Source organism: Osmerus eperlanus, chromosome 24 (assembly GCF_963692335.1).
Source record: "Osmerus eperlanus chromosome 24, fOsmEpe2.1, whole genome shotgun sequence".
Classification (NCBI taxonomy): Eukaryota; Metazoa; Chordata; class Actinopteri; order Osmeriformes; family Osmeridae; genus Osmerus; species Osmerus eperlanus.
In genome coordinates this window covers 6,051,704-6,076,649 of record NC_085041.1, presented here as the reverse complement: position 1 = coordinate 6,076,649, position 24,946 = coordinate 6,051,704, and the positions used below count along the sequence as shown (strand labels likewise).

Sequence of the window (24,946 nt, the reverse complement as noted above, 5' to 3'; positions counted from 1 at the left end):
TACAAAACTAGTTTTAATATACAACAACAGTACTGGATCCATTGGTAGATTAATTTGAAACAAAAAATATACAAAAATAAAAGAAATACACGCACAAAAAATAGTTTTTTTCTCTTTTTTTTGTAAACGAGAAGTCGGTACAGTCTTCCAAGCAGTTTGGTCTTATCAACAAACTTTTAGTTTGCTACAAACAGTAACTTGCCAACAGCAAAGATGTGCATCCATGCATGCTCCCTCTGGGTGGAGGTGAGGCAGAGGTCACACACAGGTAAACATGTTTGTTGTGCCCATGTGCATTTCACATCTCACACTGGTACGCCAGGGTTCACATGTACAGGATAATAGAACATCTAGCTCTAATAATCTCCATACTCTGCACTGGTGTTCTGTTAATCACAGTAGACTGTGTCAACTTGTCCGCTCTGTACAGTCCTTACTGTAGGTACACAAACCTGATGTTCCTACTGCTCTCAGTAAAGTGTTCTGAGTGGAATGACAGGAAAACAGACAGACAGACAGGAGGACAGACAGACAGTTAGTCAGACAGCCAGGAGGACAGCCAGCCAGGAGGACAGACAACCAGGAGGACAGCCAGCCAGGAGGACAGACAGACAGGAGGACAGACAGACAGACAGACAGACAGGAGGACAGACAGACAGGAGGACAGACAGACAGGAGGACAGACAGACAGACATCCAGGAGGACAGACAGACAGCCAGGAGGACAGACAGACAGCCAGGAGGACAGACAGACAGGAGGACAGACAGACAGCCAGGAGGACAGACAGACAGCCAGGAGGACAGACAGACAGCCAGGAGGACAGACAGACAGGAGGACAGCCGGGCTCCTATCCCTCGGTCTCCCCGTGGACGTTCTCCATGTGCACTTTGAGGTAGTCGTTCCTGGTGAACTTCTTGTGGCAGAGGCCGCACTCCGCCATGGGCCTGTTGGGGTTGTGCGTGAGCTTGTGACGACTCAGCATCTTCTTCAGGCTGAAGGACAGGTCACACACCTGGGGACAGGCACTGGGGTCACCTCCTGATGGGGACATGAATTCACGCAAGCTACGGCCATACACACTGTGTACTTAATCCCATTTAATTACATAGCAATTCCTACAATACTGTCACTGTTATAGGAATGGCTATATAGTCACATGGTAGGTAATGTTTCCTTACTTTAAAGTGGCATGACATGAGGGTTAATGATACATGACAGTTAATGTAACCTAAATTGTAGTGTTGACGTATCTTTTAATTGATTTTCATGACCTGAGACCCAGTTGATGTCTTTTAAACCTAAAAATACATCTGAGATCACATTCGAGATGAAGTCTGAGATTACATTTCCTCCAATGACACCTAAAATCACATCTGAGATGTCCTCAGATTCCTGCCTTTCCCTGAGCCCGCCTATCCTGTCAGCCTCTTCTGATGGTAAAGGAAACAGACTATTTCATTGGCTTTTGGGATTTGAAACCCTCCTAACTTCAAATGACACGGTTGTGGTTCCTCGGTAACGGGAGGAGAAGCTGATCTGAGATGTTTTCGATTTCCAGTCGTGTTCAGAAACAACATCGGGTCTGGAGTCTGAAGGCATCCACACACACACACACACACACAGGCACGCACACACACACACTCCAGTGTGTGGACAGGGTTAGGGTTGGGGGGGGGGGAGGTACTCACGTCACACTGGAAGGGTTTCTCTCCTGTGTGGGTCCTCATGTGCTCGTCCAGACCTCTCTTCTGACTGAACGCCTTGTTGCACTCACTGCATTTATATGGCTTTTCCTGCACAGACAGACAGGTACGCAGACAGACAAGTAGGCAGGCAGACAGGCAGACAGACACAGAGAAGACAGGGTTACACACAAATCATAACTACATGCCATCGCAAAACCTGGATGAAATCCCCCCCCCCAAAATAGCACCAGATTCCACAAACGAATGCACACACACACATACCCACGCACGCACACTCATATCCCCTGCGTTCACACCCCGCGGCTCCCTCGGGGCGTGTATGGAGATGTGAAAGGGGAGCTCTCTCCCGCGGACAGGACAGGGCCGGGGCAGAGACCCTCGGCAGCCCCGCCGCTCTCACCTCCTCACGTCTCCACCCCACGCTTCCTCTGGGCCTCTCTGGGCCTGTCTGGGTGTCAGTCAAACCAGCTATCTCACCATGGGTGTGGGTTAGTCAGTCAGAGAGCGTGTGCGGGTGTGTGTGTGTGTACAGTGTGTGTTCTAAGTGTGTGTGTGTGTGTGTGGTTGAGGGCAAATTGAAAACCACAGGGGTTAAAGGAGAGAGAAGGTGCTGACACTGGGAGTAAGGAGTGAAGAGAACCAGGCAGCATGGAGATAGAGAGTGTGTGAGTGAAGTGTGTGTGTGTGTGTGTGTGTGAGAGTTATGTGTGTTCCTCTCTGAGGTCCAGTCCCTCTGACAGCCCTCACTGATAGAGGGCAGGCTCTGCCCATGTAGGACCCGGTTACCATGGGAATGGGGCGAAGGCAGGAAGTGAGGGTCCTGGGAAGCGAGCGATCATGTGGGCGGGGCTAGGAGTGGTCAGTGACACCGGATACCACAAGAGGTTAAGATCAGGTCTGGTGCACGTGTGTGTGTTTGAGAAAGGGAGTGTGTGTGTGTGTGTTTGAGAGAAAGATAGCGCCGTGTGTTTGTGTTCGTCTTTGAAAGAGAGTGTGTGTCTGTGTGTATTTGAGTGGATGTGTGTGTGCGTGTGGCGCGTGTGTGATGTGGTCAGGGTGTGTGCCTTTGCAAGAATGAGAAAGAAAGACACACCCAGCAAAGTGTGTGTGAGTGTGTGTGTGTGTGTGTGTGTATGTGAACCTGGAGTATGGAAACCTCAGTCTGTATAGCAGATCCTAGTTTAATAGGGATCACTTTCTCTATAAAGCATCGCTCTCACACAGGGGAGAAAAACTCCTGGACGACACGAGAAACAAAAACCAGGGCAGGGTCAGGAGGTCAAGGTTCACCGAGCACATGGATGGAGAGGGGTGATGTAGACTACCCAGAATGCATCACTGACCCCTGGAACAGCTAGCATCTGTACCTCAGCAGCTGCTCCCCCCCCCTGACCTTTTGACCTTTCACCCTGCCTTCCCACTGGGTCATCTGACCGGCCATTCTGCGACCCGATAGGACTAGGCCCGGTGTGCACTTCCTGGTGGCAAGCAGGCCAGTGCACCACCACAGAGCCCATACTGATGATGGGAGGTTGTTTTTGCTGCACTGTACCATGTAATACTGACGCACTGCGGTCGAGATATTATTATTGTTGCACTGTGCCTGGTAGCTGAGATGTGGTTACTCTGCACTGTGCCTGGTAAATACAGACCGTTCCTTGAGTCTAACCACTAAAATACTGTCGAACGATGCACTTCTGATCCTTGATCTTCTGCTGTACTATTTGTACGGTCCACATGTAGTTTCGATAGTTTCGAGTTTCGTCTTTCTCTGTTACTCTCTTCCACACAAACTCTTGATCCCGCCCCCAGGGCAGTTAGGCTGAGGGGATTGGTTGAGTGTCCGACATGGGATGCACCATCCTACCAATCCAGCGGGATCAATCCTCTTTGCTCCTTTTTGCTTTTTGCTTCCTAACGATGATCGAATCCCAAACTGCAGCCGTCTGACACTCGCGTCAAACATGTTTACAGACACGTCACTGTCGCCAGGGCAGAATAACACTTTACGAGATTAATAACCAGATCTCCACACGGGCACAACTTCAGCAGCTTAATCAGAATCACATGTGTGTTTGATTGGTCGAGGCTGTGGCGTGCTGAGAAGAGTAAACACACACACACAGCTACACTATCCCTCTGCTGAGAGCAACATACATACGCACACACACACATACAGCTACCCTATCCCAAAACACACACACACACAGCGACTCTCTTGTCCTTCCGCTTAGAGCAACACACACACACTTCCTCTCCCGACCGTACCGTAAGCCTGCAGCCCCCCTCCTGCCCGGTGACATGTGTGTATGCGTGCGCTGACATCATCGCTGACATCATCCTGTCTGCGGAGCGTCCCAACTCAGTCCGTCTGTCAGGCCTGTCTGTCACAGAGCCAGAGCCTCGCTCACACCCTCACCCACTTACATGCGTGTGCGCGTGTGTGTGTGTGTGAGAGTGCGACAGCTCTGGGTGTGCACCCTCTCCCCGCGTGGCTGAGCACACACACAGGAGACCAGATAAAACTCCTGGATCTTCACTTCCAAGATACACACACACACACACACTCGTTAGATCTTCCCTCCCGAGCACAAACACAGAAGCTCGAGACACCTTCCCGGTGCTGGGCAACAGGACACAGATACATCTGGGTGATTCAGAGAGTCATAACTCTGCGAGGCTGGGAAGTGTCTGCTGGAGGCCAGCGGGGCGAGGAGGGCTGACACATTCATCAAGGAGGGGCAACTAAGGGCTGCTGGAACAGGCCAGGCCTGCACCTTGGCTCTCGGTCGAGTTTTAACACTTACATAACCCAACACGGTCTAGCATGCATCCACACCAAAGCACAATTCTCTCTCAAACACACACGGGCACACACACACAGGCGCGCACACACACACACACACAGAGGCACACAGGTGAGGGAACAGAAGTGGGGGGAAACAGATCATGTCCATGCTGGCAGAGTTACATCAACAGGCCTAGCGGAGCAGAGAGGCTGGCATCACCTCAAAGACTGTGTGTGCGTCAGGGTCTGTGTGTGTTTGAGTGTCTGGGTGTGTGCGTGTGTGTGTGTGTGTGTGTGTGTGCGTGTGTGGGAGGGAGGGGCTGGAAACTCACCCGAGTGTGTGTACGAAAATGTGTTTGAATGTCAGTGTGTGTGCGTGTGTGTGTGCCTGTGCGTGTTAGAGGGAAAGGCTGGAGACTCACCCGAGTGTGTGTGCGTATGTGCATCTTCAAGCCATCGTTCTTGCTGAAGGCCTTGTCACAGTGGGGACACTGGTAGGGCCGTTCTCCTGGAGGAGAGGGAGACAGACCATCAGTCACGCAGACACACACACCTGCACTGGACACACTGAACTAGCTAGACAGAGAGATACTGTATATCCCACTGTCCTATCCCAGTGTCCTATCCCAGTGTTCTATCCCAGTGTTCTATCCAAGTGTTCTATCCCAGTGTTCTATCCCAGTGTTCTTTCCCAGAGTGTTTTATTCCAGAATGTTCTATCCCAGTGTTCTATCCCAGTGTTCTATCCCAGAATGTTCTATCCCAGTGTTCTATCCCAGAATATTCTATCCCAGAATGTTCTACACCAGGGTGTCTCAGTCCAGGCAGGATGAAAGGCTGTCTGCCTCCCAGAGATGCTATCAGAGCAGGCTCCAGCGCTGGTAAAGAGGATGTGACAGCCAGCAGACACGTGGTCCTGCTTACCCGGCTCTGACCCCCCCCACCCCCCCCCCACCCACCCCCCACCCCCCGATCCCCCCGATCCCCAGCCCAGATAGCAGATGCTCCCTGATCACACATCTCTGAGACCCTGCCCTCCACGCCGCACGTCGGCTTAGGAGTGAACAACAACGGTCGCCGCAGCCCAGTCCCGCCGAGGAAACACGCAAAGAATCTTCCAGAATCTTCCGACTCTCCTGGACCGGGATGTCGCCCAGGCAGTCACCCACACTATGCTGTATGTACAGGGCGTTTGGAAAACATTCACACGATCACACCCCCTTCACTTTTTCCACGTTTTGCTCAAGTTGCCGCCTTTCTCCAGTTCAGTTTTCCCCTCGTAAACACAATCCCCCATAATGAGAAAGCAAAAAACGGCTTTTTAGAAGTCCACTGACAGTGACTGGGCTGGTCGTTTAGCTGGAACCCACTGCCCGCGTAGGAGCAGGGAAACAGAGAGAATGAGACAGGAGAAATGTCTCTTTTTTCTGGGTTACGATGATATGTGCATAGTTTAATGTAATATACATGTAGGATATGTTTCTAGTTAAATATGTGTGGGAACAATGTTTCTGGCTTCTTTCATGTGTGTGTAACATAATGATTGTGGGGTGTAATATGCGTGTGTGGTGTTTCTGGGGTGGCTAACTAGGCTTGTGTCCCCGCAGGGCTGCAGTCTGAGAATGTGGAACAGATCCTGGAGGAAGACACACAAGCAAATGGTAACTTAATAAAACACCACCTCCAGAGACATACAAATTGATGTGTATGAATGAGGAAGGGTGTGTGTGTGTGTGTATGTGTGGAAGAATGAGCGTGTGTGTGCGTGCGTGTGTGTGTCTGTGCATGTGTGTGCTCACGTGTGTGTGTGCCCCTCGCGGCGCCAATCTAATTTCTCATCCACTTTTTAGCAGCGTAATCTCTACTTAGTGCTTAATTGTCGCGCAGGGAAAGAGAGGGGTTTTAATGAGAGAAGCGTGGAGATTGATGCGGGCGATGTTGAGTGTGTAATAAGGTTAATGAGATGGGTTCCCCTGGGAGTTCTCCTGCAGCGAGCCCGCTTCTAGCAGAGACGCCACCCAGAGAGACACCATGCCAGCCACACCAACACAGCCTGCCACACAGGAAACAGGAAGAGGAATGGGAAGTTGAAGACAGAAAGTTGAAGAGGAACAGGAAGTTGGAGAGGAACGGGATGAGGAACAGGATTTTGAAAAGGAAGCGAAAATGGAAGAGGAACAGGAAGGTGAAGAGGAGCAGGAGGAGGAACAGGAAGTTCTTTGAAGGGAAGGGAGGGTGTGGAAAAGAAACGACCAGTCTCACTCAAACTAATCGACAGAAGGGCAGCTCCAAAGTCAGAAACATGTGCACAACCCCCACAAAAGCCCCCAATCAACTCCCCCAACCCCAGCTTTGAGACTCTCCCTCTACCCCATCCTCTCCCTCTCCGCTCCTGACTGACTGACTGACTGACATGCCAGGTTCAGGAGGGAGGCTAAGGGGACGTCTGACAGGCCCCTCGAACAGAGAGCAGAAGCAGAGCCCCTGCTATCACTCCGGGGGTAATCTCCCTGAAGGGGCGTGTGACATCTGAGAGGACCAGGGTTCCTCTCTGGAGAAGAGGGAAGCCGCCCACTTACTCCCCAGATTGAGTGAGATTGTTTGGGGATTATGCTTGGTGGCTGGTGGGCTCAGGCCGCGGCTTTGTGTGAGGAGACGGTAACTGATTTAGCATGTGGAGAAACGAGACACCGTCTCTGTGTGACCCTGGGAGTCTCTCTCCCCCCTGCTGTGGCCCTCGCACTCCCTGTCTGCTAATCGATCCGTTTGGCACCCCTCTTGTGTGTGTGTGTGAGTGTGTGAGTGTGTGTGGGTATGAGCATGTGCATGTCTGTGTCTGTGTGTATGTGTCTGATGCGTGTGTGTGTGGCACGTGTGTGTGTATATGTGTGTGTGTGTGTGTGTGTGTGTGTGGTGCATGTGTGTGTATGTGTTGTGCATGTGTGTGTATGTGTATGTGTGTGTGGTGCATGTGTGTGTGTGTGTGTCTGGTAAGCAGATGCTGACTGCCCGGCTGCATGCCTGCTGCTCTGTGTTCGTGTTACGGAGAACGCTTTGTAGCCCCAGGCTGCCGTCTGAAAGACATTAGCGCTGTCCATCACAAATTAATTCCTGGCTTCCTCCAGTTGCCCCCCCCCCTCCCCCTTCCTACCCACTCCTGCCCCCCCCACGCCTCTGAGCATGCCGACAGGGGCTGCCACGGTAACGTGATATCGATCTGCTTTTACCGATAAGCGATCGCCTTTGATCAGCTCTCAGGAACAGCCGACAACTTTACACTTGACCTCCTGGTTCAGACCGGCTTCTCGGAGAGCGCCTCCACTTCCTCTAACACTTCTCCTGAACTGGCCCATGTGCCCGGATCAGACAGCCTTCACCACACACCTCACAAAAACACACACATCCCCATACACACACACACTTTACCATACACACACCTCACCACACACTTCACCGCACACCTCACCATATACACACCTCACAAAAACACACACCTCACACACACCTCTCACCATACACACACACACTTTACCATACACACACACCTCACCGCACACCTCACCATACACACACCTCACACAGGCCAGAACCAGGCCCAAACCAGACCAGCATCAGAACCAGACCAGAACCAGCTAGTATGGTGGTCCTGTGTTCACAGGAGCAGACAGATGTGGACTGGACCTGGGTCCTGTTGGGCCCCCAGACCCCCACACAGCTAACAACCATGAGCAGACAAGACGTCCTAAACGATCTCTCATCCTCCGCTCCCCTCCACTCATCCCTCCATCCTCCTCCTCTGGACCGGACACCTCCCGCTGCCAAGGAAACGAGACACATCTGCTCGGCCGGCCCGCCTCTCTCGTATCTACGGCAACGCACACATGGAGAGGAATGGAGGATATGACTCAATCAGATGTGTCCGGGGTATCTCAGAGATGTTGTTTTACTGGATCAATCATGTCCTCGTATCTCAAACTCGCTAGTTTATTGGACCAATCACAAGCTTGTATCTCGCATACATACTAGAAAACGCTCCAGGTGGAATAAAGAGTCTAGGCTAGTTATCACACAATATCTCTAACCCAATTGTGGACATCAGTCCACTTATGCTAAACTGAGCTAATCTTGCCATCCAGCGTAATGCATTCAGTTAGCCACAGCTGTGAAGTCGGTGTCCACGAACGATTTACCACAAAATACACAAAGGCTCATGGGTAATCAACAGGCATGTCTAATCCTTCATGTCTAGACCCTAGAGAGCGCTGCGTAGCGTACTCTTCTGACCCATAAACGAGGTCTGGGATTAAAACGTGCACGTTACAATCGGACTCAATTACACAATGAACACTTAAAAAGACGCAGTAAAAACGGCGAAACACGCAGGCGCGAGGTGAAAAGCACAAAGACGGCCTGTGTTGTGAGCTCCGAGTCGGGTGGTTGTGATTGTCAGTGAGCGTCCAAACATGACGTGGGCACGTTGATGTCATCGGAGATGTCGGGTTCTAGAACGTGTAAATCTTTCCCCTGGCGAGGCCTCCTTTCACTGCCCCCTCCACTGCGGTATAACACACAACATCATGGCACGCTGGCACTCTGGCACACACGCGCAGACACACAAGCTCGTGCGCACACACACACACACACTTGTACTCACATATGCGTACACACAGTCACACACACACACACACACACACACACACACACACACACACACAGAACTCATACATACACTGACATTCTCACACACACATGCTCAAACACACACACAGACACACACACTCACACACACACTCTCCACACACAGTCCGGCTGACCTAGAGTGTGTGGTAAAGGGCCGATTCATCTGGAGACGTGAAGCAGAACGCAGCCATCATCACACCCATGACTCATGACACATACGGGAGTCTCTCAGTCTTCACCTGCACCGCCCGCCCGCACCCCCTCTCCCCCCTCATCCCCCCTCTCCTTCTCCACAAACTCCTCCCTTCTCTCTCCTCCCCTACTCCCTCCTCTCCATTTCCCTCATCCCCTCCCCCCCTCTCACCTTTCTCCCCCTACTACCTCCTCTCACACTGGGAGTGATAGGGGTCACTGGAGGGGATGTCGGTGACATCATCAGCACGCGCCCAGCCCCTGTGTGTTCTGCCCTGGGCAAGTTCCCTCAGCTCCCATGGTGCATTGCGTCAGCCAAGCTCGCTCTCTGATCGAACTGTAAACACACTCCCAGTCAACTACGCCACCTCCCTGGGTACTTTAGGATCCTTCAATACTCAATTCAAGCTTTCAATTCAGTCCTATCTAACACTATTGGTATAGTGTTGATGAGGGGTCAGGTGATAGGGAGGCTGCCAAGACCACTGGGAACCCAGATAGTGAAGGACCCAGTGTTAACCAGGTAAACAAGGTATGAAGCTGTTTGTTTACCAGGTAAACAAGGTATGATGCTGTTTGTTTACAAGCTGGTGTTGCAGTCCTGGGCCTCTGGGAAAACAAACAACCTGAGGCTGAGCTCTGCTAAAACCTAGAAAGCTGCAGACACACACAGTCCTCCACCTCCACCTGGCACACGCACACACACACACACACACACACACACACACCGTCACACTGACGGTGTGTGTGTGTGTCACACATGCCGTCAAACTCTGCAGTCACACAGACACATCTGCATGCACCCTCACAAACAGTCCCCAATAGTCCCACACACACATGCATGCACTCTCACACACACACACACACACACACAGTCACACGCACACAGAGCCCAGCATTTCCTTTCCCAGGTTATTGACAGGAAAGCCAGGCCTCTTAAAGTCATTCTTTACAGCCCGAGTGACAGAGCTAACAGCACTTAGCCCGACCAGTAAACCCAGAGCGCATACCAAAGATAGCTCCTAAACTACCTGATAAACAGCCGTGCAGCAAGAGTCTTCCAAAGATAGCTCTTTCAACTAACTCAAACCAAAGCGATGAACATCCATGCCTGCAAACGAACGGGTCTTCGTTCGGCTTCTGCAGAGCTTTCGTCACAACTCGTTCGTTTGAACCAGGCGCGTTGAAGCGGGGGAAACATCTAGAACGTACGGGACAGTGGTCTCTGAGGACCAGGGTTGAAGTACCGCTGCAGTAGTGGATCTTCCCTGAAGAGTGACTCGACTCTAAGACATCACCCTGGAGATAACCCCTATGTTAAATCCTCAAACACAGTGTGTTTGTACAGGCTCATACCAGTGGTCCTTCCTTACCAGGTCGTACTGTAGGTAAAACCTGGCACAGGGCCATTCAAATAAACGACCCCCCCCCCCTCCCCACCTCCCCCAGGTCCCCTTTCCACAGCATCCATTGTGTGGTCCTGTGAAGTGTGGGCTGTGGGCTCTCCTGGTGTGTGCGTGGCTCTGACAGATACTGTGGGAAGACTCATCTGCCCTGTGGATAAGTCTCCCCGGGCCAGGGAACAAGACGAGCATTGTCGAGGAAGCGATTTCGGGCACGACTCCCTACTTTTCACCAAATGTTATTTTTTCTTTTGGACACAAAACGGCAACAATCGAGTGTCCGGGGCTATAGAACGGCGGGACAGATTTACAGGCCTCCGGGGTCAAAGGTCGTCATGCTGGGTGCTTTCTCGGAGTGCTCTTTTCTCTCGCTTCCTTTCTGTCTTCCTTCCTTTCTTTGAGGTGTCTGCTGCCCCCCCCCGCACCCCCCACATTCCCCCCTCAGCCTCCTTTGTTTACTTCACATAAAACAATCTGACCGGGCAGAGTCTCACACTGGCACACACACACACACACACCGGCGAACACACTCGCAAGCACACACACGGACGCACGTGCACACAGACGCAGACACACGCGCACACACACAAAGACACAGGCGTACGCTAAAAAGATACACAGATACATGCTCCCACACACAGAAACATACACATACACACACGCCCCCCCCCCCCCACACACACACACACAGACGACACACCCACACACACACTCATAAATACCTAGAAAAGCCCTCCATGATGGAGGTCAATGCCCAGTTTCTATAGGTCCATTAGGAGACGTGTGGGAATCCACCTCCCTGGGGGAGGGAGAAACGATCTTCCACTTGCACTCGCACCCAGCCCAGATCAACCTCCCCCCGTCAGCCCAGCTCCTCTCACATCTGCCACATTTACATCTCATTCATCTCGAAAAGACGCTTACGACCAAACAGATGTACAAAACAGAGCATCCAGAAAGCACATCAGAAGTGCACCATCGAGGATCAGGAGTGCGTCGTCCCAACAGTATTTGCGGTGGTCCTAGTCGAGGAACGGTCGGAATTTACGGCTACATTCGTCCCACACAGCGCTAGAGGAGAGGGGGGGAGGTGTGAGGGATCCTGGGGGATCTGCCTGTTTAGATGGCGGGGGGTGATGGCTGTGATGGAGGAGCCGATGGTGGTCGGATAGCTCTGATTGAGTTTGGACTGGACGTCTTAATCCAGCCTAAGATAGCAACGCATTCCAGGGATTAGAGAGAGAACGAGGAAGGGAAGCCGCCATTGTTTGTCGGAGCTACTTAGCCGGGGAGGATTTCAGATGGAGAGCTGGGCGGGAGGAGAGGGTGAGGAGGACTGGAGGGAGGAGAGGGTGAGGAGGACTGGAGGGAGGAGAGGGTGAGGAGGACTGGAGGGAGGAGAGGGTGAGGAGGACTGGGGGGGAGGAGAGGGTGAGGAGGACTGGGGTGAGGAGAGGGTGAGGAGGACTGGGGGGAGGAGAGGGTGAGGAGGACTGGGGGGAGGAGAGGGTGAGGAGGACTGGGGGGAGGAGAGGGTGAGGACTGGGGGGAAGAGAGGGTGAGGAGGACTGGGGGGAGGAGAGGGTGAGGAGGACTGGAGGGAGGAGAGGGTGAGGAGGACTGGAGGGAGGAGAGGGTGAGGAGGACTGGGGTGAGGAGAGGGTGAGGAGGACTGGAGGGAGGAGAGGGTGAGGAGGACTGGAGGGAGGAGAGGGTGAGGAGGACTGGAGGGAGGAGAGGGTGAGGAGGACTGGGGGGAGGAGAGGGTGAGGAGGACTGGAGGGAGGAGAGGGTGAGGAGGACTGGAGGGAGGAGAGGGTGAGGAGGACTGGGGGGAGGAGAGGGTGAGGAGGACTGGAGGGAGGAGAGGGTGAGGAGGACTGGGGGGAGGAGAGGGTGAGGAGGACTGGGGGGAGGAGAGGGTGAGGAGGACTGGAGGGAGGAGAGGGTGAGGAGGACTGGGGGGAGGAGAGGGTGAGGAGGACTGGAGGGAGGAGAGGGTGAGGAGGACTGGGGGAGGAGAGGGTGAGGAGGACTGGGGGGAGGAGAGGGTGAGGAGGACTGGGGGGAGGAGAGGGTGAGGAGGACTGGGGGGAGGAGAGGAGGCAATGAGGGATGGACAGAGAAAAGGAGGAGTGGAGGAGCTGTGGAGACTGAGGAGGAGTGGAGGAGAGTAGCAGGAGAGGGGGAGTGGAGGGAGGATCTGCAGAACCGGGGGGGGGGAGACAGACAGGAGAGATAACGCAGAAGAGGGAGTGAGAAGAGAAGAAAACAGCTAAGGTACAAGAAGCAGAAAGAACGGAGGGGTGAGGGGTGGTGGAGAGAGGGAGGGATCAAGGGCGCGAGAAAGGAGGGAGGGAAGGAAGGAGAGAATGTGTGGCTCTGCCAGAACTTTGCACCAGTCTGTTGGTAGGGAAACACACAGGAATGTGTAGCTCTCCAGTTAAAGGCAGTTTAATGAACATCCACTCTTTGGGCCAGTGTTAGCATTCTGGGCTGGGGACTAGCCTGCAAGATAGCCTCCAATTCACAGCTAGTTAGTCTCCACTTCCCTGCAAGCTACCTCAACTCTCTGTAACAGTGTTAGCATTCTGGTCCTCGGGGATAGCCTGCTAGCTAGCTTATCCTCTGTTGCTAGCTAGCCTGGTTGGGTATGTGTTCTACTGACCTGTGTGGCTTCGGATGTGGACTCTCAAGGTGCCGTTGCTGGCAAACTTCTGTCCACAGTAGGGACATATCTTCTCCTTCTCCCCTGTGTGTGTCTGGGGTCAAAAACATGGAAAAGTTTAGGGAGACAGTACTTCTCTGTCATACTGACACACAAACACACAGACATGCTCTTTACTTGCCAGGGGTGGATCTCTCAGACCCCGAGAGAGGGGGAGGGAGAGAGAAAGGAGAGAGAGGGAGGTAGAGAGAAAGAAGGAGGTAAAGACAGAGGGAGGGGGAGAGAGAGGGCTGCAGCTCTAGCAAGTCTTACTTTTTCATTCCACGTTTTGGAATTTATCTCTCTCTCTCTCTTTCCCTCTATATATCTTGTTTTCCCTCCATCTGTCTCTCTCCTTGCGTACTCTTCACTCGATGTGGCAACGTGTGTTCCGAGTTGTGCTCCTGGTCTGTTATAAATTCTCTAAATAAACACCAGCATGACTGACAGCTTCAACTCCAGCACAACATTACAGGAACCCCACCTTCCTCCATCCCTCCATCCTTCTACCACCTCCACCCCCCCCCCCCCCCCCACAGGGTTTGGTTACATAAGCCCTGTCCACACACACACACACTCTACTCATTCACACACACACTCACGTGTGTGCCAGATGCCTCTCCCATGTCTCCATGTTGGTTGTTTGTACGACAGGCAGAAACATCACTGGTATTTTGACTTCATAAAGGGAAAGCTCCTCAGTTTCCTGTGGACTGGAACCCATTTCTCTCTCTCTCTCTCACACACACACACACTTTCTCTGTCTCTTTCCCTCCGTTTGGCTCTCTCTGTCACTTTCTCTCTCTCTCTCTCCCTCATTTTCGCACTTTTTCTTTTCTATCCCTCCGTCTTCCCTTCCCTCTCTCTCTCTCTCTCTCTCTCACACTCTCACCCTCTCTCTCTCTCTCTCTCTCCACTTCTTTGCAGTATTAGGGAACGTAATGTTCCTCAACTCTGAAATTGATGGCTGTTTGAATACATTCATCAACAACACTTGAAAATATATGAATGATATATATGTGTAATTAATAACTTGACAAACACTATACTTTTTATACACAGTCATAACACAAATGCTATCAGTCCAGAGCTGGGCCAGAACTGCTGTGCTGTGAAACACCCTCTCCCTCTCCCCCTCCCCCTCCCCCTCCCCCTCCCTCCCTCCCTCCCTCCCTCCCTCTCTCTCTCTCTCTCTCATTCTCTTCAGCTCTCTCTCTTTCTCTCTCTCCCTCACTCTTATATTTGATCTCTCCCTGTCACATTCCCTCAGTCGTGTGCCAGGAAGCAGTTTGGTTTCAATCTGCTCTGTAGCCGTGAGGACTCTGTCAGATTAATCCTGGTAATCTGACGAAAGGATCTGCCCTGCGCTTTGAAACCCTGTGGAGCTAATGGCCTAACCGCCATCTCTAATCTGCAGACACGGCTCTGATCTGTGGACAGGACCAGAACCCAGTCAGCAGGCTAGCTCGGTAGCCTTTCGCCGCTCCAACATGGATCTGGTACCAGGCTACAGTGACGGGAAGGTATGCCATATCAGATAGTCACATCAGCTTCGTGGCTTTGGGAGATGAAATGGAGGGGTGGTTCCAAGTGATGAAAAACATTCGTTATATTATATATATCTATACGGTCGAAATCGGGACCGAAAGGTAGATTTCAGCTGAAGAGTCGATTCCTTCTAGACGCACCTTTTATTTATACGTTTAATCGAAAGTGTCTTCCGCGAATCCCCTACACAGATTTCACCTCAAGCTTGGCATTTGACTCACGAGTCGACTCCTCTTTGATCCGCCTTCTAAACGGCCTCGATCCAGAACGGAACGCTCCTGAACCCGCCTCCTCCTCGGGCCCGCCTCCCGGCACCGATTCCCCCCCCCACCCTCCCCCTCCGCGAGACGTTTGAACTCGCGAGTCGACTCACCTTCTTGTGGCTCTTGAGCACGGAGGGCGTGACGAAGGCCTTCTCGCACAGGTCACACTTGTACTTCTTGTGGCCGTCGTGCACCACCTGGATGTGCACGTTGAGCGTGTCCTTCCTCTTGAACGTGGCGTCGCACTGGTCACACTTGAACGTCCTCTCACCTGCCGCGGGGACAGAGACACAGACGAGGATGAGGACGAGGACGAGAAGGGGGGGAGGGAGAGAGAGAGAGAGAGAGAGAGAGAGAGAGAGAGAGAGAGAGAGAGAGAGAGAGAGAGAGAGAGAGAGAGAGAGAGAGAGAGAGAGAGAGAGAGAGAGAGAGAGAGAGAGAGAGAGAGAGAGAGAGAGAGAGAGAGAGAGAGAGAGAGAAAGAGAGAGAGAGAGAGAGAGAGAGAGAGAGACGGCTATTGTGGTTCCTGTAAACACCCAAAAGTCATTTCTCCCTGGCGGACTCCGAGCTATTTGAGCGGGATTGGCGTGTGGTGAAGAGCAGAGTGGGGGCACTTCTCCCGCTCTCCTGCTACAATGCTCCGTGGGTTTGTCACACACACACAAATGACACACACAAATGACACACACACACTATTGTGTGGAGGACAGTGGAGGGCTCCTACTATGCAGCTCTCTGGGTTTGTCCTGGTTTAGTTTCTTTCTTTTTTATGACTCCCAAAATTACTTCCACCTGCAGCAGCCTTGCAAACACACACACACTTATAAACCCTTAAGCACTTTTAAAACACACGCCGTTTTAAACACGTACACACGCACCCACTTATCAACACACACATACACGGTGTATGTATACACACTGACATACAGGACACAGGAACTGTGGGTAGAATTGTTCTCTCATTCCACAGCAAACACTAGTCCCTAGTTTAATGATGCATTCAAAGATATGAATGTCCCTAGACAGCACTTAGACAACCTGGACTCCCAATGAGAAGCCCACACACACACACACACGGACACGGGTACAAAAAACACAAAAGAACCCACACACAGGCACTCAATCAAACATACACATACAAATACATCAAAACTCACATACAAACATACACACCCAAGCATGATGTTATTTTCACGCCTGTTCTCTGCAGCTCTATACAACAGGCTATTGTTGAGATTCAGGACAAGAGGAGTTTCCATGATAGGCGTTCAGAGTGCTTCAATGGTCTGGCACAGAGTGTGTGTGTGTGTGTGCTTGGCAGAGGCTGCGCTGGTTACTGAGGGCGGCTCATGCTCCATTACCACAGAAGTGGAACACAAGTACGAGTCTTTGTGCATTACTGTGTTCTTGTTAATACAAACCATGCACATTAACACACACTCAAGCACGCCCTCAAGCACACACACCGTCAAACACACACCCCCTCAGACACAAACACGCACACCCTCAGACACACACACCTTCATGAAGTGTCTGGATGGCTTTCCAGGGAAGCCCACTGTGAACCCTGACCTTAGCTGAAGGTACACTTCATGTTCTGCTGATTTGAAAACGACAACTCTGTATGACAGTGAAAACACTATCCCAGCTGTTCCTCGTTTTCTCACAGTATGAGTCGCACACACACACACACTCACTCCAACACACACACACTGCCATCCCAGCACCTGATACATGGCGCTGGTCTGTCCGGAGGCTCCGTATCCCAGAGTTCTGTATGAGGAGTGATCTGTCTCCAGAGACGCTGACAGGAAATGCCTCGAGCTTCACAATCTCTGCGTCATCGTCGGTCTAGACTGGGGAGAGGACGAGCAGGACTCCATCCTGCCAGGACCCTGTCTGGAGGATCTGCCCTCCCCAGTCCTCCCCAGTCCCTGCTCAGCCCAGCCCTTCCGGGTCCCTCTATCTGGCCCCCAGCCCTGGTTCCTCTACCTTGTGCCCTAACCCTGGAGGGGCCAGGAAATCAGAAGAAGCATCTGTGGGAATATTTCTGGTTGTTTGGTTGCTGTCGACTGGTGTTGTTAGGAGAATGAGGTCCCTGAATACTTGGGGAGACACACACATGCACAGACACTCACACACACACACACACACACAAAAGGGCTGCAGGGAATAGGGCCTTATACACTCTCTCACACACACACACAAACACACACACACACACACTTACTGTTGTGGATGAGTAGATGGCGCTGCAGGGAGAAGGGTGTTCTGAACAAGGCCTTGCACTCCTCACACTGGAACGGTCTCTCCTCCGAGTGGGTCTGCAGAGACACCACATCCACAGGATGATCTCTCTCTCTCTCTCTATCGCTCGCATTCTCTCTCTGTCATTCTCTTTCGGTTTCTTATTCTCTCTGTCTCACTGGATCTCTTTCTCTCGAAAAATATCTGGGTTGGTTGGGGGGGTTGGATTTGGGGGTGGGCTGGGAAGGGTGGGGCAGGGTGGGGTTGGGGCAGGGTGGGGTTGGGGCTGGGCCGAGGGTTAGGGGTTTGTTGACTTGATGAAGACAAGTAGCTGGAGGGGTTTATGTGTTCAAAGTGCTTCTGTTGATCTGAAGGCCCTCTCTGTCTCCCACCTGTCTGTTTGAGGGACGCCACACTCCGCAGGGTCAACAAACCCCATCAGGGTCGGGGGCTGGGGTCAGGGGCTGGGGTCAGGGGCAGGATTAAACACACTGCGCCAGCTTTGAAGCTATTAAGATCAGTTTGTGTTTGTGTTACTATGACTGACTGTGTGTTCTGGGGATGCCTGGTCCTCATCATAACAGTGATCAGATCTGCATACGATCTGTCTCCTCACCCTGACCCCTGACCCCTTTCAAGCATCCATACACCTCTCCGCCGTCCTTTCTCCCTCTCCCTCCACCCTCAGCCATCCCATCTCCTCCCTCTTCTCCTCTCTCTTCCCCCCCCCCCTTCCCTCCTCCCTCTTCCTCCCCTCACCTTCTTATGGTTCTTGTAGACGTTGCGGTGGGCAAACTCCTTCCAGCAGAGTTTGCACTTGTAGGGTTTGTCCAGGCTGTGGATGATCTTGTGAGCGGTCACCTGGTCCAGGCGCTTGAAGGAGCGACTGCAGACCTCACAGGTGTACGGGCGCTTCTCTGGACGGACACACGGACACAGACTCAGCCTGAGGCAGTGTGTGTGCGTGTGGTTACCTGTGTGTGTGTGTTTGTGTGTGTGTGTGTGTGTGTGTGTTTGTGTGTGTGTGTGAGAGAGAGAGAAGTTCCCTGAGTGTGTATGTGTGTGTGAGTAGTTACCTTAGTGAGTGAGTGAGTGAGTGAGTGAGTGAGTGAATGAGTGAATGAGTGAATGAGTGAGTGCATGGTGTGTGCGGTACGTGTGTGGTTCCCTGAGTGTGTGTGTGGTATGTTTGTATGTGTGGTGTGTGTGTGTGGGGGCGGGTGTGAGTATTTACCAGAGTGTGTGATCATGTGCCGCTTTAGCTGATTGGTAGAGATGAATTTCTTGTCACAAGCATGGCAGTCGAAGATCTCGTGTACCTACCCACACACACACAGACACACACACAGCAGGCTAAACATGTGGTCCACATCACTGTGAGAGGTGCTTGTTGTTAAAGGAGGTCTGCATTACAGTCCTGCCGTGTTTACTGTGTTATAATTACCACTGTGACCTTGAAGTTGTCCTCTTTAAACACGCACAGTACACGCTACCCCTACTCGAGGCACATGCTCTCGCACACACAAAGATTTCCTTTCAATGCTCTCCAATGTCTCGAGCAGAAACTTTATAAGAGACATGAAAAGTTCCAATCCCTTCCCTGATAGCCAGTTACTGTACAATAATAGTCCATTTGATAGCTTGTCTGCCTCATGCTAGCTAGAATAAGTTATGCTAATACCGTGCAGCTAGACTGCAGCAGTAAGACCCAGATTGAGTATCAAATTATGAAAATGTCTGCTTCACAGTAAGTAGCTTTGGAGCAAAGTCGTCATTAGAGAAAGTTTGAGGGCTCCACTGCTAACCCAACACAAAGGGAGTGTCTTTGTCCTAAACTCAGTGGTGATATCTCCTTCTATTCGGGCTCAGGACTTGCTGTCCTGTTCTGGTGTGTAGGTAGACCATCCCTGCTTTCTCTGCTGCAGCTGGAACTCTTGTTATAGGAAAAGGATAGCTCACTTAGGTATCCTCTGTCTCTCTCACTTACTCTTGTTTCCTCCTTAAACTCACAGCTCATGTGCTCAGATGAGAGAGTCGGATCACAGAGAAGACTCGGCCCAAGGTGAACACGTTATTTGATTCAGTGACCTGTTTTATGAACAGCATCAGTATTTCCTGGTAAGGCCGGGCATGATGGGTGAGGCAGGGGACGTAGGTCTCATTAGACAGGATGGATGTGTGTTCTTGGCTCCCCTCACCGGACTGATGTTGACAGAGGAAAATGAACCAGACCCAAACCAGACTCATAAATAACCCCCAATGGGCCGAATAACCATCGCTTAAGGAGCCAAAGCCAAAGTAATCAGATAGTCAACGTCAAAAGATCATGCTAATATTTCAGCGGGGACGCAGGCGAAGATGGCTCTGGATGAGATAGCTTGGCGATGTGAATACCTTGCCTCTAGCACAGTAGTCTGTGAGGATACGGTAATGTTAGAACCTCTCTGAGATCCTGTCATTTCTCAGATTCAGGGAAGGGGGAGCAGGGGGGGGGGGAAGGGTTTTCCAGATGAGCACCAAGAGGAATGCTGACGCCGGCAGTTGAAGACCCATTGTCTGTCTCCTGGGTTCACAAGCTCTGTGGGGCCCGAGCTTGTGAAACTGTAACCGACCTGGCTGTGCCTTGTCACACGGTCGGAAAATGTAACAAGTTTAACATAAAGTCCAGCTCCTGGTGGGAACCAACGAGAGAGGGGGGAGAGAGAGAGAGAGAGAGAGAGAGAGAGAGAGAGAGAGAGAGAGAGAGAGAGAGAGAGAGAGAGAGAGAGAGAGAGATGAGAGAGAGAGAGAGAGAGAGAGAGAGAGAGGGGGGGGGGGGGTAGAGGAGAGAGGAGGAGAGAGGGGGGGGGGTAGAGGAGAGAGAGAGAGAGAGAGAGAGGGGGGGGGGGTAGAGGAGGGAGAGAGAGCAAAGGGAAGAAATAGAAAGAGAGCGCCAAAGAGTGAGAGGGAGCAAGAGAAAAAGAGAAAGGGGGGAGAGAGAAACACAAAGTGAGAAAGAGAGAGTGGCAGAGAAAAGAGAGAGACCGGAGAGAGAATAAGAGTAGAGAGGGCGTCAGGGGAACCTGAGATTGGAGGAATGAAGAGCACTGATGGATGAGAAGGAAATCTATCTGATCCCGGCGCTGGCCCTGCCACCAGGGAGACAGCAGGAGCAGGTCTTACACTGCTCACACGGATACCAACACAAACCACTTCTTCCCAAATCCTCTCAGATGCTCCGAGCATTTGCTCCAGTCTGCCTGGAATATCAAATGCTAGCGGGTTGAATGTATTGAGAGCAGCTCATGGGTTCTCTAGAGTCAGGTCGGCTATGTAATCATTCGGACTGGGGGAATGACGGATGCTATGAAAGAGATGAGGAAGTCTGACCTTGCGATGTTCCAGTAGGTTCATAGAAGAAGAGCACTTCCTGTTACAGATGTTACACATCAGCTTCCGCCGTGCACTACCTGAAACACAGACACACATTTCCTGATGCACACAGACTTCCTGAAACACAGACAGACCTAATCTATCACATCTATCTATCCATCTATCCTTCTATCCATCTATCCATCTATCCATCATCTGGACTACCTCTGCTCTCCACATCTCCTCACTAGCATCCAGGAATGATGTATCATGTGTCTAGCTGCCCAGCAGCTGACATAGAGTCAGTCATTACGATGTCTCTGTGTGGAGAGAGGGGCCAGTTTAACAGATCAGGCTCAAGCACTGTAACTGCAACAGAAGGGAATGATGGCCACTTGAAATCATTGCAAGTCCTCATGAAAATGATTAGCTGTGTGTGAGAGAGAAGGGGGGGGCATGAGAGAGAGAGAGAGAGAGAGAGAGAGAGAGAGAGAGAGAGAGAGAGAGAGAGAGAGAGAGAGAGAGAGAGAGAGAGATGAGAGAGAGAGAGAGGGCTTGAGAGAGGGAGAGACAAAAGGAGGCTAACCTGCATGAACATTTCCTTTGTGTTTCTTTCAGCGCATCACTGCTCTTGAATCTCTTCCCACAGCTCTCAGCCTTGCAGACGAACGGGCGTCGCCTCGACACGCCTCCTTGTGCTGCTCAAAACTACACACAGGAAGTCCCTCAGACAGGAAGTACAGTCCCTCCAACAGGAAGTACAGACCCTCAGACAGGAAGCACAGTCTCTTATCAAACACGGCTAAGCAGGAAGCAGTTTTTTTCCTCAGGCAGGACCAAAAGGTGTCCTAAACAGGGAACACCATTTAACTTCCAGGAAACACAGTCACTCATGTTATGGTGGACACAGTCTCTCAGACAGGAAACACAGTTTACCAGATGTGAAACACACTCTCTAACAGGAAGTGCATTCTCCCTGGAGGCCTCTAGGCACGTGCAAGCCATGCTGTGTGTACCTGGACTCTGAGGTGAAGCTGGAGTGGCAGATGGTGCACTGGTGAGCTCTGGAGGTGTCTCCTGCGGGGCCCAGGGCCTCGGCACAGTGAAGCACACTGGGCAAAGGTCAAAGGTCAGAACATCGACATAAGCACCGGTCTGCAGGAGACATGGAGCTACCAAATACATCCGAGCAGCACTGAGATAGGTTGATGCTAGCTGCTAAGCGCTATCATAGGATCGAATGCTAGATGCTAACCTCCGAGGTAGGAGAATGCTAGGCGCTAACCGCTAAGGTAGCTGATGGTGCTAATGGTGGAGCGACTCACTGGCGCTGCAAGGCCTGCTTGATGGGGAACTTCTTCCCACAGTTCCTGCATTTCCACTCCTTCTCCTCAGGCCTCTGGTGGAGGCTGTGGAGGTGGGCAGCCAGGATCTCCTCGCTGGGGAAGCTGCTCTCACACAGGAGGCACGGGTGGTCCTCCTTCTTAATCACCAGCTCTGGACACACACACACATGTAGAGACACACACGCACGCACGCAGACGGACATGACCGCACACACATTTACACGCACACAAATGAACATACATGCACACATGCATGAACGCACCATACACAGACACACGCAAACAAACACACACATACAAGCATACAAATGGGCACACATTATGGTCTCCATCCACAACGCGTGTACTACTGGATACATCTGGATTATGCTAGATGTTCATGGCGGCCCACCCATTTCAGCAAGATGGCTGGCCTCCTTGCTACTTTCGTCTTCGTCCTTGATGACCTCTTCTTCCTCCTCCTCCTCCTCCTCCTCCATGTCACTGTCCAGGTAGCCAATCAGGAGCTCCGTGTCTGTCTCAATGTCATCCACTGCCAGGTAGAAGATGTTCTCCCCATCCTGGAGACAGAAGAACAGCTATACAAATCCCACATATGTACGTATAACACTGTCATCAGTGTTCAAACGACACACTTACACGGGACTGCTTAACCAATTTTTTTTTTTTTTTAACTAGATGACTGATGAACACAGAGGACGGGTGTTTACACACAGAGAGCGATACATTTTAATACTCGGGACAGAACGAGAGTGCGGAGGATTGAAGTCATTAGACAAAGTCTGCTCGGGCTTGATTAAGGTCAGAGGTCAAGCACTCCAACTCCTAAACTGTCCTCCTTCTCCTCCATTTCCTTAAAGGTCAACAGCTAATTAAATCAGAGTCTCATGTCCCTTTGGCTGAGGGCCCTACATGGACACACAAATTCATCTCACAGACACAAACCACAATAAATGTCAGTGCTGATGGACCACAGAGCATCAACACACATGACTGACCTTTAAACAGCCAATACAGTTGGGCCTGGGCTATTAATGAGCCAATCACAGTGTGAGGACCTCGGGTCCTGTTCTTCTTCTGGTATCTCGTTCTACATCCCTCTCCCTCTCTCCTTCCTCTATTGAGGGATTATTTCGCTGGAGGCTGGAGACTTGCCAGACCCAGCAACGTGGCTGGTAGCTACAGCGGTTAAGTCACCGTGTGTGTGTGTGTGTGTGTGTGTGTGTGTGTGTGTGTGTGTGTGTGTGTGTTAATAGTAATAGTAAACAGAGTTTCTAAGTTCATAAAGTGAATGTTCTGACCCTGTGAGAGCAGCTCCAGCACTGGTCAGACACCTATGTCTCTCTATCCCTCTCTCTCTCTCTCTTTTACTCTCTCTCTCTCTCTCTCTCTCTCTCCATCCCTCCCCTTCTGGTTCTGTACCTGAATGGCTGCCAGGTTCTTCTGTTCCTGTGATGGAGCCTGGTGGACAAACCGAAGCCAGTTGGCGTGGCGAGGGTTACTGGCGTCCAGGACGTAGAGCACGTCGCCCTTGTTCCCCCGGACCTGCCACACAGACCCCACCAGCAGGTTCACAACAACATCACTGACATTCCCGTGCTTAACTGTTCCCTTTGGTCTGCATTAGAGTCAATAGAATTCAAGAATGTAATTCCAATAAGTGATCTTGGGAGTGTGAGGTTGGTGAGGTGAGGAGTGACTTCAGGCAGTCCTCACCTCCCACATCAGTCTGGTGTCGGTGCTCTCGTCCAGCTCTCCCGGAAGCTTCTTCTCTCCTGCAAATGGACCAAATTTCTCCCCCTGGGAAGAAAAGCAAAGTCATAAACATCACGCCACACCATTTCTACATCCAATATTATTCACTAGAACACAATGAGTGTGGAGAATTCCCCAGATGTTTATTGGGATATGGATGTTAAGTGATCTGTTGATCATTGTTCTCTGGAAGAATCCGCTCATAGACATCTTTCCTGGGAACTGTCTCAAAATGCTGGGGGCGTGGTCAATGTGCTCTTCATGAATGAAGCATTCATGCTTTCTTTTAGGAGCGTAGAGAATTATTACATGTTTAGCAACAGCGTGACAATAGCAGTGGTCATGATTATAATCCGGTCTATTTATCAAAGTGAACATTTTCTGAAAAATACCGATATTGTTGCCTAGCCTACTTTACGGACGGAGCGACAAACTTGTTTTGACAGTTGAACAAAGTTCTCTGCAATCTTTGATTTGTGCAATCAACGTAATGTAGTGGCCTTATAATTAGTATATTACTGACAATTACACTAATTTGGTTGTGGTGTGGATGCTTTGTTGAGCATTGTGCTAACACGGGAATCGGTGTTAATCGGTATCTACGTGGCACTACACGTCAGAGAACCTTCGTGTTGGTTGAGAGGCTAGAAAACATGTACGTACCGCAAACGGAAAACTCTCTATGTCACTTTTTAACTCACTTTTGAAAGTTGGTGCATCTTTTACCGGTGTAAAGTTGACCCTATCGAGCTGTCTTGTCCAATTAAACTAACCTTTTTCACTCGTCTTGCCGTATAAAGCCCGATCCCATCCTGGACTTGGGAGGTTTTCAAAGAAAATCTGTCTGGTACATACATACCCAACATTGTCATTACTCAGAATGACTTCGCACAGTGACAGTTTCTACAGCCTATGTGTTACAAAGAGTGAGTTGGATCTGTTGTTGCGAAGACCGGAGAG

At 51.3% G+C, this 24,946-nt stretch overlaps 1 protein-coding gene across 1 annotated transcript in view; it reads right to left on the bottom strand.

Annotated features, from left to right (window-relative positions):
• prdm5 (PR domain containing 5) overlaps window positions 1-24,946 on the bottom strand; it is a 25,021-nt gene continuing 75 nt past the window's right edge. The window contains 18 exon segments of the mRNA XM_062450911.1: window positions 1-1,012; window positions 1,689-1,793; window positions 4,917-5,002; window positions 13,438-13,531; window positions 15,398-15,558; window positions 17,518-17,611; window positions 18,294-18,451; window positions 18,769-18,853; window positions 20,904-20,983; window positions 21,472-21,499; window positions 21,501-21,556; window positions 21,559-21,593; window positions 21,902-21,997; window positions 22,211-22,382; window positions 22,623-22,791; window positions 23,654-23,776; window positions 23,948-24,031; window positions 24,760-24,946. The exon segment at window positions 24,760-24,946 is cut by the window's right edge and continues 75 nt beyond it. Of these exon segments, the coding sequence (XP_062306895.1) occupies window positions 848-1,012; window positions 1,689-1,793; window positions 4,917-5,002; window positions 13,438-13,531; window positions 15,398-15,558; window positions 17,518-17,611; window positions 18,294-18,451; window positions 18,769-18,853; window positions 20,904-20,983; window positions 21,472-21,499; window positions 21,501-21,556; window positions 21,559-21,593; window positions 21,902-21,997; window positions 22,211-22,382; window positions 22,623-22,791; window positions 23,654-23,776; window positions 23,948-24,031; window positions 24,760-24,858 (1,890 nt within the window). The 5' untranslated portion in view covers window positions 24,859-24,946 and the 3' untranslated portion in view covers window positions 1-847.